The 11,938-nt window shown below is 49.8% G+C and overlaps 2 protein-coding genes across 5 annotated transcripts in view; one reads left to right on the forward strand and one right to left on the reverse strand.

Annotated features, from left to right (window-relative positions):
* LOC147911402 (olfactory receptor 2Z1-like) overlaps positions 1-8,694 on the forward strand; it is a 67,244-nt gene extending 58,550 nt beyond the window's left edge. The window contains exon 3 of one of the 3 annotated variants that reach the window (XR_015551082.1): positions 8,677-8,694. The gene's annotated coding sequence lies outside the window, so the exon portion shown is untranslated. Of the gene's footprint in view, positions 1-1,628; positions 1,647-2,261; positions 3,917-8,676 lie in introns of those variants that run through there. The other 2 variants (XR_015551087.1, XR_015551084.1) reach the window with 2 other exon arrangements.
* LOC147911406 (uncharacterized) lies at positions 132-2,801 on the reverse strand. Of its 2 annotated transcripts, none has more exons than XM_087428120.1 (3): positions 2,455-2,801; positions 2,148-2,215; positions 132-1,919 (listed from the first exon to the last, which is right to left on the reverse strand). In XM_087428120.1, exons 1-3 carry the CDS (start codon positions 2,643-2,645, stop codon positions 1,288-1,290), a joined length of 891 nt encoding a protein of 296 aa, XP_087284246.1. In that variant the 5' UTR covers positions 2,646-2,801; the 3' UTR covers positions 132-1,287. The 2 variants fall into 2 exon arrangements, with proteins under 2 accessions (XP_087284246.1, XP_087284245.1); XM_087428119.1 differs by having other exon boundaries at positions 132-1,922.
* Positions 8,695-11,938: the final 3,244 nt, after the last annotated feature.

The raw sequence follows: 11,938 nt of genomic DNA on the forward strand, positions 1-11,938 counted from the left end.
ACCCCATCCACTCTCGTGGCTTTTGCTCTCCTTTGGTGTGCCCAGCCAAATCTCAGAGAAATAGAACAACACACCGTATGTCATGTCACATTTTCAAGCAAATACACTTTAGAAATGATCACACACACACAAAAAAGCACATTTTTATAACGATTTATTAAACTCGAGTCTCAATAGGGTCATTTGAATTGTAATTCAGAGTAGAATGATGAGTAAGATACATTGTTTTCTTCATGCTGGACTTCAAGATCCAGTGTGTGTTTCAGAGTTCCAGCACATTCCATTTGAAAGTTAAATTGGATGGGATCCACATAGTCTGTATCTAGATGTCATCAGAGTGAGTACTGCAAGCTTGACACAGACAAGTTGCCGAAACATGCCTTAAAACCATCCAACAACTGGATTACAGATTAGGACTTAGAGTCCAGTTACCATAGTTGACTTTGAAACCATATTGAAAACTCCCATCCTCTTGATTGCTGAGGAGCAAGCATCCCCTGTCAGGGACGTGTCACCTTTTGCATATCCCTTCAACCTGGAAGGACACTGGAGTCACATCTGGCTTTTGGCCATTGTGAAGACAGCTGCCAGAACGCTTTGCATTTGGGGTTCTCCTGAACACTCGTGTTCATGTCTCTCAAGCACATGTATCTGAGTGGGACGGATGGGTGAAATGGTGAGTGTAGGATGAATGACACACCATTTAAGCAAGTTGTACCATTTCCTCATTTCCCCCAGGAATGGGAGGGAGGTGCAGCTGCTCCACAGCCTCCCCAGCCCCGGGCATGGTCATCGTGTTCCTTGTAGGCATTCTCACGGCTCTGGGTGGTGTCTCACCGTGGATTTCATTTGCTTTTCCCTCGGGGACAGCAAGGGTGAACATCACTTCAAGGGCTTTCTTAGACCATCTGTGGTGAAGTGTCTGTTCAAGTCCTTGGCATGATTTCTTCTAGGGTCTTTGGTTTTGTTCCTACTGGAGGAGGATTAGCAGATCCTTCCTCTTCTTTATTTCTAAGTCCTATGTGACCGGAGAGATTTGCAAATCTTTTCTCCCCACCCCGTGGGTTGTCTCTTCCAACTCTCCACAGCATCTGTCCCCCAGCAAAGGTCTGGGGGTGAGTTCCCTGGCGGCATCGCCCCCTCCACGGGCGCCTGCAGCATCCGTGATGCTCCTGGATGTGGGTGAGCTCAGGTTACAGAGACAGCCTAGAAGGAGCAGGTGCCCGCCGTTCCTGAATGGCGTGTGCTAATCATTGAGTGTGGCGTGGGCGGTAGGGGACGATCCCGTCAGAAGAGACGTCTGCGGGCCTTGGCGGGTGGCCTCCGAAGGGCCACGCGGCAGGTTCTGGGCCCCGGCCCGGGACTCGGGGAGGGAGGCAGAGGTCTGAGCGCAGAGCCGACCCGGGGCCCCAGACCGCGGAGGTCCAGGCTGAATTCGGCCGGCAGAGGGCGCATCGGCGGACTGGGCTGGGGCCGGGGCCAGCAGCCCTGGGGGGCAGGGCCCCTGGAGAGAGTGCGGAGGAGGAGGGTACGCAGGGAGGAGGGGCTGAACCCCGGGACGTGGGTGGCTGAGGCTCCCTTTGGGGGCTGGCGGCCTCCTCGGGGAGCCTCCCGCTCCTCTTCTGCAGGTCGGACGCCGTGGTGCTCTGCTCTCTGGGCGGAGAGAGATCCGTCTTCAATGTCGACTTCCCACGAGGTTTCGGTTCCCAGGGGCCGGAGCCAGCGGGCGTGCGCGGGGAACCAGAGCGGCTCGCGGGCCCTCAGGACGTGCGGGAACGACGACGAGGACCAGGTTGCGCAGGGTGAGCTGCAGGGCTGCCTGCGGGGCCAGGACAGGACCTCGCGTCCCAGGCGCAGCTGGAGGTCTGTCCCTGGGTCCAGGACCACCATGACCATTGCGTGCTGGGCAAATGCCGCCCCTGCTGCGGGAGAAAAGCTCTGAGTTCCCGACCTCCAAGGGAGGCTCCAAGAGGGCTGTGGGGGAGGGAGCTGCCAGCCACTTCCCCCTCCCCAACCGAAAGTCTGCCCGGCCACCAGGAAGGTCCTGCTCGCGCTGACACGCATCGGGAAGGACACCCCTTGGACGTCCCTGGGGGCCTCGGGCAGCATCGTCCCTCCTATCAGCCTCCAAAGTCAGGGAAACTTACCTGGGGTGGTTGCGGGGCCAGCGGCGGGTGTGGGCCCGGAGCTCCTTGCACTGCGGCTGCTTCCGCATCTGCGGAGAGAGCAGAGGGTGGAAGGTGAATGTTCTCTTCTTGCAGGACTCTCCTGAGTGTGAAGGGTGTGACCTGGACAACCCCCGAAGCCGGCACAGACCAGCTGTGGGACCTGTGCCCAGAGGAATCCAGGAAGCCGTCCCACACATTCCGGAGGATGCCGCTGCTCCCTTCCCGATCGCCTGGGACCTGGCTTCCCAGAAGCTGACTCCTTAGGAAAAGCGGGAAAGCGCCTTACCTGTGCCGGGATCCTGCTCCACCTGCCAACGTTTTGTCGGATTCCAGGCGGCGGTGGCTGAGCTGCAGGACAGGGAGGGAGCCAGTCAGTGCAGCCACCCAAGACCCCAGTGTCCACTTCCCAGGTGCCTGAAATGCCAGGTTCTCCTCCCGCCCACACCCGCATCCTGAGCCCCACGGGCAAAGGCACATGTCCTTCCCTTCCAGTGAGAGCTTCTCCCCAAGTGTGCCAACACCCACGCCTCGTCTCAGTGCCCTCCCTCACCCTGCCTGAGGGAGGGGAATTCCTTGGGCTGGGAAGAAGGAGGGAAGCAGGGATGGTGCCCACAGGAAAGAGTTTGCTCTCCCAGGGGCTCATCCACCTGACAAGGAGGGACCTCTCCTTGGCCCTGTGCTCTCTGGAGAAGGGTGTTGGGATGCTGGAAGTGGGACCCTTGTGTCTATGCAGGGAAGATATGGATGGAGTTGAGGGGGAGGGGAAAACGGGAGAGGTGGAGGGAACTCCTCCCTTTCTCTGTGAGTGGGTGACAGACACCTAAGACCCTATGCTACCATCTCCCTTTGTGCAGCTGAGGGCGACCACTCCAGGGAGAGTGTGTGTGGGGAGGAGGATTGTGATGGCAGTGGGAGTGAACCCGAGATAGGTCTGCTGAAGTCTCCTCAAAGCCACCCCACCCCTAGGGGATTCCCATGGACCCATTGTCTCTCCCTTTCCTCAATTTCAAAATGCCCAACCTCCTGGGAGACCCGGGTTCCCCTCCCCCCTAGTGCCATCTGCTAACACACACAAATAAACACAAACGCACACACAAATAAACACAAACGCACACACATGGAATGTACACCCACCTCATCCTACATCAAGCACACTCCCCCGTTTACCTGCTCTCCCTTGCACTATCGCCCTTCAGTTCTGTCCAGGATTCCCAGGGGCTCCCTGGGGGCCAGACACTGTCCATAGCGAAGGTCCTCCTGCCTCCCAGGTCCAGGCCAACCCTCGTGGTGCTGCTGTGACCTGTAAATCTGAACAGTCAGCTCATGGATCCTTTCCTTCTCCCATGGGAGACGTATCGGTCTCAAAGCTGGGCGCTCACACAGCTGGAGGTTTGGAGAAAACGCTCCCGTGGCCTGAGGCAGGTGGAAGAGGGCAGGGACAGAGGGAGATCTTGGGGGAAATCCCACTGGTGTGGTAAGAGGGGCCTGAGACAGGGCATTTGTCCCTGACGTCTGATGTGATTGGCTGGCCCTGGTCTAAACTATAGGAGGGGCCAGCAAGGGAGGAGGGGTGAGCATGGCTCCACAGGAGGGGGAGGTATGAGAGTCAGCCAGATCCCTGCAAAATTCATCCCATGGAACCTGTCCCGGACTCAACCCCTGGTGTCTCCATGATGCATAGCAGCGACACTCATTGTCTGCTCTACCCTCTTCATTCATTCGTTCATTCCAAGAAGGAGTTCATCTGACTTGTTTCTTGTGTACTTTCTGTGTCAATAGAAGTGGTGTTTTTCCATAGTAAAAATCAGTTGATTCATAAAAAGCATATCCCACGGAGAGTTCTCCCTAAGCGTGGACCTGCTAAGAGAAGAGAAGCAGAGCGAGGTGCACAAGACACCTTGACAGACTTTCTGGTTTTCCCTCCTCACCCCATTGTCCAGGTAGACTGAGTTCAGAGTTCCTTAACTTGGAGCAAGCAGGAAGGAGTGTTTTGATGTGTTCTGGTCACTTGAAAAATTCTGAGGGGAATTTGGGGTTGACCTCAGGCTGATTTTGATGGGACTTGTGAATGTGCCTCTGAAATTGCCTGTGTTAGGGTGTGTGTGTGTGTGTGTGTGTGTGTACTGCCAGAGTGTGGTGTACTGCTCCATTTTGGGGGCTGGCAGAGCTCCCTAACCTTTGGGAAATCCACCCCGTCCACTCTCACAGGCTTTGCAATCCTTTGGTGTGCCCAGCCAAATCTCAGAGAAATAGAACAACACGCCGCATGTCATGTCAAATTTTCAAGCAAATACACTTCAGAAATGATCACACACAAAAAAATCAAGCACATTTTTATAACGATTTACTCAACTCGAGCCTCAATAGGATCATTTGAATTGTACTTCACAGTAGAATGATGAGTAAGATACATCTTTTTTCATTCTGGGCTTCAAGATCCAGTGTGTGTTTCAGAATTCCAGCACATTCCATTTGAAAGTTAAGTTGGATGGGTTCCACATAGTCTGTATCTAGATGTCATCAGCGTGAGTACTGTAAGCTTCACACAGACAAGTTGCAACAACATGCCTTAAAATCATCCAACAACTGGATTAAAGATTAGGACTTAGAGTCCAGTTACCATAGATGAACTTGAAACCATATTTCAAGCTCCCATTCTCTTGATTGCTGAGGATCAAGCATCCCCTGTCAGGGATGTGTCACCTTTTGCCTATCCCTTCAACGTGGAAGGACATTGGAATCACATCTGGCATTTGGCCATTGTGAAGACAGCTGCCAGAACCCTTTGCATTCGGAGTTCTCCTAACACTTGTGTTCGTGTCTCTCAAGCACATATCTCAGAGGTGGGATGGATGGGTTGAATAGTGAGTATAGAATGAATGAGACACCGTTTAACCAAGTTGTCCCATTTCCTCATTTCCTCCAGGACTGGGTGAGAGGTGCAGCTGCTCCACATCCTCCCCAGCCCTCAGCATGGTCATCGTGTTCCTTGTAGCCATTCTCATGGCTGTGGGTGGAGTCTCACCATTGACTTCATTTGCATTTCTCTCTGGGGTAGCGAGGGTGAACATCACTTCAAGGGGCTTTCTTAGACCTTCTGTGGGGAAGTGTCTGTTCAAGTCCTTGGCATGATTTCTTCTAGGGTCTTTGGTTTTGTTCTTTTCAGAGGAGGATTAGCAGATCTTTCCTCTTCTTTATTTCTAAGTCCTATGTGACCGGAGAGATTTGCAAATCTTTTCTCTCCACCCCGTAGGTAGGTTGTCTCTTCCAACTCTCCACAACATCTGTTCCCCAGCAAAGGTCTGGGGATGAGTTCCCTGGCGGCATCGCCTCCTCCTCCAGGCGCCTGCAGCGTCGGTGGTGCTCCTGGGTGTGGGTGAGCTCGGGTCACGGTGACACTCTAGAAGGAGCAGGTGTCCGCTGTTCCTGAATGGCGTGTGCCAATTCTTGAGTGCGGGGTGGGCGGTCAGAGACGATCCTGTCAGAAGAGACGTCTGCGTGTCTTGGCGGATGGCCTGCGGCGGACCACGCGGCAGGTTCTAGGTCCCGGAGCCAGATGCGGGCAGGGAGGCAGTAGTCTGAGCGCAGAGCTGACCCGGGACCCCCGACCTTGGAGATCCAGGTTGAATTCGGCCGGCAGAGGACGCATTCGTGGACTGGACTGGGGCCTGGGCCAGCAGCCCTGGGGGGCAGGGCCCCTGGAAAGAGCTTGTAGGAGGAGGAGGGTACGCAGGGAGGAGGGGATGAACCCCGGGACGTGGGTGGCTGAGGCTCTTTGGGGGGCTGGTGGCCTCCTCAGGAATCCTCCCCCTCCTCTTCCGTAGGTGGGACTCCGTTGTGCTCTGCTCTCTGGGCGCAGAGGGGTCCGTCTTCAAGATTGATTTCCCATGGGGTATAGGTTTCCGTGGGTTGGAGCCAGCGGGCGTGCGCGGGGCACCAGAGCGGCTCGCGGGCCCTCAGGACGTGCGCGGGAACGACGACGAGGACCAGGTTGCGCAGGGTGAGCTGCAGGGCTGCCTGCGGGGCCAGGACGAGGACCTCGCGTCCCAGGCGCAGCTGGAGGTCTGTCCCTGGGTCCAGGACCACCACGACCATTGCGTGCTGGGCAAATGCCGCCCCTGCTGCGGGAGAAAAGCTCTGAGTTCCAGACCTCCGAGCGAGGCTGCAAGAGGGGCGGAGGGGGGGGCGGAGGGAGCTGCCAGCCACTTCCCCCTCCCCAACCGAAAGTCTGCCCGGCCACCGGGAACATGGTGCTCATGCTGACAGTCTTTGGGAAGGACATCTCATGGAGGTCCCCGGGGGACTGGGGGTCTTACAGCATCGTCCTTCCTACTAGCCTCCAAGGTCACAGAAACTTTTACACACAGTAATGAGGAATATTTCTTCTGATTCAGTAAAATTTGCAAGAAAATTGATAGAACTGCGCAGGTGTCTTAAGTCAATATCTTCTAGGAAAAAAACCTAGGAAAAAACCCAAGGAAGTGCAAAATCTTCAAGGCAGAAGAACACTTGTGTGTCCAAGTAACTGGGCAGAGTGAGGGAAGTGGGTAGTTGTAGGAACTGAGTCTGGATAGGTGACCTGAAGGCAGATCATGTAGGTCCTTTGCTAGGTTGAACCATCTGGAATTGCCGATGTTGTAGGTCAAAATAGTGGCAATTTTGAGTGGTGAAAATTTCATATGATTCAACTTAATAGGTCATGGCAATAGCTTTGATTATAATTAGGGTTAAAATTTACATGTTGCTTTATCATGTTCCAGGCACATTCAAAGCATCCTACATGTATTCATTTTTTAATCCTCGCAATAGCACTATGGAGCAAACACTGTTAACTCCCATTTTACTGATGAGGAAACTCAGGGGTTATATAGTTGTCCAAGGTCACACAGCTGCTACCCAGGAAGTCTACCTCCAGAATCTGTGTTTTAGGAATACACTGGAAAGTGTGGATCTGTCATACATTGCACTCTGGGTTCTGGGTGGTAAATGAACCAGAAGGAAATAAAAGAGGAAGCCCCGGGCTACAGAAATGACCCAGGTGAACAATTCTGAATTCAGAATACGTGTTTAGGAAAATCTGTCATGGTTTGCTGATTGGTTAGATGTGAAGAAAATGAGAAAGAAAGGAGTCAAAGATATTAGTCCCAATATTTTTTGCCTGAGGAATTGGGTGAATAAAAACATTTACTACAGTTTGTATGCAAATATCTGATAGATGTATTTTATGTTTAATAATACAAAGAGAAGGCATATGGTTGCAATGTATCTTTACACATAAATGTCTAGGTAAAACTTAACATGGCTGCCACGAGGAAGGAGCCAGCAACCTAGTACATATAGAACTAACACCTCTACACATGCTGAGGAAAAAACACTCAGTATCTATTCAATCAGGATACCCAGAACTAGGCCAGACTAGTTCAAGGACATCAATTATGGATGGGCTCCCCGATACCAAACTCTCACCTCTCCTCACCTCAAAGAGAGATACAGCTTTGGGTCATTCCAGCGACCCAGCAAGTCCCAGGACCTGCTGTTGCCCAACCTGGAGAGGCTCCACAAAGCCTTGACTTAACATCCTGAGTCTGGGGAAATGTTGGTGGGAAGGGGGGCACCATAGTTCAGAGGAATGGGGTGAGGAAATGGGAGGATGGAGCTCAGAATGTTCTCTCAGGCAGAGGCTGTCCCAGAAGCTTTAATAAGGATGAGATGCTGGACTTCCTGTGGGTTCAAAGTCAGCCCCTCCATGGCGCACATGGGGCTGCAGCAGAAGTGAGCGAGGTGCCTCAGAAGTGGACTGAGATGAGCGCCAGAAGCTGAACGCAGGACTGTGCTTCTGGACGTGGAACGTGGCTCCCAGCAGAGAGAGTTGTGGGGGGAGCAGCATGGTCTGAATGGGAGAAGGTGCTGGTGCCAGTGGTTGGCAGGAAACTAGAGTGGTGGGCTGGATGTAAGGAGGAGGTCACCACCAGTGGCCATTAAAGAGTGGAAAAAATCTTGCTCTTGGCTATTCTTCCTCAGGACAATTGGAGTTGCACTTCCTGCTTCCAAGTCAGAACAATTTCAACCTCATAACAGCAACAGAAGAGGTAGTACTTGTGAAGGATAAAAGTAGAAATAGCTTAATACTGCATAACTTTATCAAAAGTATCTACACAGGAGAATGTGGATTTATAGAAAAGAACACGATGGCAAATGTTTAAAACAGAAAGTTCTGATTCTGGCTTTACCACTGTATTTACTGTGTGACATCAGAAAAATCACATCATTTCTATCGCCTCCCATTTCTTACATGTTAATAAAATAGACTTTTGTGCCATAGGCTTGTGATGAGAGTCCAGTGAGGAAATACACATAAAAGCTTTTCAAAAAACTCAACACTGCACTGGACACAGAAGGAATCACTATATAAATACTGAATTCCCAGTGTACGTGTACATCATGCACAGACAGCCTGAGATTACCATTATTGCATTTTAGTGACCCCAATTTTCTCCCTCTTTTTTAGCCATTATGTCATGGGAGACCCCACGAGACACAGGAATAAAGTCAGAATGGAGCAACATTGTCACAGCGGGGGGTAGGTGTGCCTGTGTGTGTGTGTGTGTTTAAGATTTAACCTGTTTCTCACTGAGTTTCATTTATGTCATGCAAAAGATTGCTGAATATTCATTGACCTACCCAGTATCCACAAGTATCCACGCTATTAGAAATGCATTGCTTATCTATATTTTTGAAATGTTGAAATAATTCAGTGTTGATCCTCTGCAAGATAGGTTTGCTACCTTTAAACTGAAGTGACAATAACACCCCAGCCGTCTTCGGTTTCTCTCAAGTTGTGCTGATATCCTGGATGTCGCTAACAAACCAAAGACTGCCTGTGAGAATCCCGTATGTCGCCATCAAATTGAAAAAGGCCCGAAATATCGAAATCTCACTTCTGGTAGGGAAGAGAAGAGAGAAAAGAGCAAACTGAGGGTTATTCAGGAGTCACTCCGGCCTGCCACGATAAATGCCACTGGCCTTGTTCTCCTCTTCTCCAGGCTTGTAATTTTCTCCCTGAAGGTGTTTCACCTGCACAGAAAGAACTGGGCTGGAGGGATGTCTAGTAAAAATGATTTTTAAAGCCTCTTAAAACACAAAAGGCTGTGTATGGGTTCCGAGCCCTTCTTTTTGCATACGCAACACAACGTCCAATTAATCTCAGCAGACTGAAGAGAAGGGACTAAACCATTTATCGCGTTTGGTCTGGGTTTTTTGACAACCCAGTAATGTTAAGAGAAAATGAAATAAATGCATGACGAAAGAACTCTTTTAAAAGATGACAAGTGAATGGGTTCAGATTTGGGCTTCTATAGCAAATTAAACAGATTCACCATCCAAATATAGATTCTGCATGTAATGTAGGGAATATTCATGCCATTTCCACAGAAAAGGCCAGGATGGCATATTATTTGGAATGAAATACAGCAGTGCAAAAAGAACCAGGGAAAGTGTGGCTCCGGGGTGTTTTATTGTGGACTTCCGAATGTCCTTTCATTGTTTCAACAGGGAGTTGCCGTTGTCGCTGGCGCTGACGGGCAACGCTATGTGATGTGTTGGCAAACAATTTTCCTGTTTCCCTCTCTCTCCTTATGAATGATATGCATAGACTAAGAATTGCATTTGGTTCCACTTGCCGAAACAGTTATCTTCCTGGGCGTGGATTAAATGTAGATCTGGGTGTTGAAAGACATTTACATAAGTGCTGTTTGTGAACAGGGAGGCCAGTTCTTCTATTATCGCCAGAACATTTAAATCTTAATGACTGGCATTGTTGTCTAAAAGACGATGTTTTTCCTGCTGAGAAACTGCATTAGATTCAAGAAACGGAGCTCATTTCCATCCTCTCAGCAGTCTCTCTAGAAATGACATGCAGTGCTTGAAACTGTTTATTTCCAAATTCAGGCCTCCCTCGCATCAGTCATCAGCTTCAATTACCAGTTTTCCGGAGCCGAGCCACCAGGCAGTCTGACACCGGGGTCCGGCCTAATTCCCACCTTCTCCAGAGTCAAGAGCATAATGTGCGGATGAAAAGGTGCAAAATAGCCTGGACTTCATTAGCATGCAGGGCCTGGCTGTTCATTTGCTGCCTGCGAATGGAAGTTCTGACACTCGGAGCTGGCTGCAAAATGAGAAAAGTCCTCTTCAGGGGAGATGGGGTCCTCCGTGGTAAGGAAAGGTCATCAAAAAGACAGCCACTGCCCTTGCTCCCTGCTCTCCAGGACTGCTTATTGATTCCAGGGACACCTCATTACACGCCGGATCAACATATTATTGCCATGTTCTGGGACTGAATTGTTTACAAGTGTCTTTATCACCGGCAAAGGCCTGCCCGGCAATGCATGACTACACTCATTTGGCTGTGACCCGCCAATTATGTGTTATCCGATATGTTGCTGGGTATCTTGATCTTTGCCCGGGTCTTCTCCCAGCATCAACACAGTCCCATTTACTACTTCTTTCTAACCACTCTTTGGGAAAGTAGCCATTAGCCTGTCAGTGTGTAAGTGTGTGTGTGTGTGTGTCCTCTGCTACAGGAAATCTGAGCATCGTTTCTCCATTGCTTGCTATGTATAAGGTTCATCACCAGTTGGGAGAAAGAAATTCTCTATTTCTCTCTCTCTCTCTCTCTCTCTCACACACACACACACACACAAACACACAAACACCTTGTTTTCATTATGGCATCGAGGAGAACCCACACAATTTGCAATCAGTATGCACAGCAGAAAGCATAATGTGGCTTGTTACCGAGCTCCCTCTGCTGACATACAGGCCCTAGGAGAGAGCTGTCATATTTTATTTGGGCATAGCCATTGCAAACCACTGCACAGAACCGTTTTAATCTTGCATTACAGACACTTCTATGGCTCCATAAAAGAAAGAGTGGAATAGCAACTTGGTTAAAAACTCAGTAAAGGGATTGTGCAACCTCTCCTCGCTCCCCAAAAAGTGGAGGTGAAGCCATAGTTGTGAACAGAGAGCTTTCTGCAATGCAGACCTGATTCCCACTCCCCTCCAACGGTGACTACTGACATCAATTTAATGATGTTGCATATTGACAGCTTCGGTTTATTTTTATGAATATTGCTTGGAGAAGGTTTAATGACAGCCAAACATTTGGGCCATCTCAACCAAATACTAAAAGGGGGTGCATTTCATTTACATCTCCAGTTGCCATCAGGAATGGCTCTTTAATGAGTTTTCCAATGGGAGATATAGCAAAGCAAATGCCAAGAAATCTGCCTTTACTTTTCCTGGAAGAATACATCCTTGACAATGGGCACCGACTATAATGAGTGAAATAAAACTCAAGAATCTAACTGCCTTCAGAAAGGTGACATCAGTAAGTACATTCATTTCCAGCAATTTCTCAGATATATCTGGTATTTATCTTTAAGTTAATTTGCTCCAGGCAATTTTTTTCCTCTTTCCAATTTTTGGAGAGGAGTTTTGTAAAGTTATCAAGTTCTTTTTGTTCTTTCTGAAATCCCTGGGTCCTGGCTTCCTGACAAATAGCTAAATAAAGACCCCTTGTCAGGGTGCTTCAGCTCAATTAAAGAGTTAATGCAAAGATGTTTGCTCCACCAAGCGTTTGAGGACACTGCAAATTCTTGGTGTCATCAACCAACAAATAGCCTTTGGAAGAGAAGATGATGATGGGAAGGATTGTTCTTAATTTTTTTTTTTTTTTTGAGACATGATTGCATGTGGAGAAGTTTGGTCAA

Source organism: Ceratotherium simum, unplaced genomic scaffold, assembly GCF_057802395.1.
Source record: "Ceratotherium simum simum isolate JZ-2026a unplaced genomic scaffold, ASM5780239v1 HiC_scaffold_43, whole genome shotgun sequence".
Taxonomy (NCBI): Eukaryota; Metazoa; Chordata; class Mammalia; order Perissodactyla; family Rhinocerotidae; genus Ceratotherium; species Ceratotherium simum.

Coding starts and splice junctions, on each gene's coding strand:
- LOC147911406 (XM_087428119.1), bottom strand. CDS start 2,645: ATGTGCCTTTGCCCGTGGGGCTCAGGATGCGGGTGTGGGCGGGAGGAG. Junction 2,216..2,454: donor GGAGCAGGATCCCGGCACAG/GTAAGGCGCTTT, acceptor CTCTCTCCGCAG/ATGCGGAAGCAGCCGCAGTG. Junction 1,923..2,147: donor TGGCCCCGCAACCACCCCAG/GTAAGTTTCCCT, acceptor TTTCTCCCGCAG/CAGGGGCGGCATTTGCCCAG.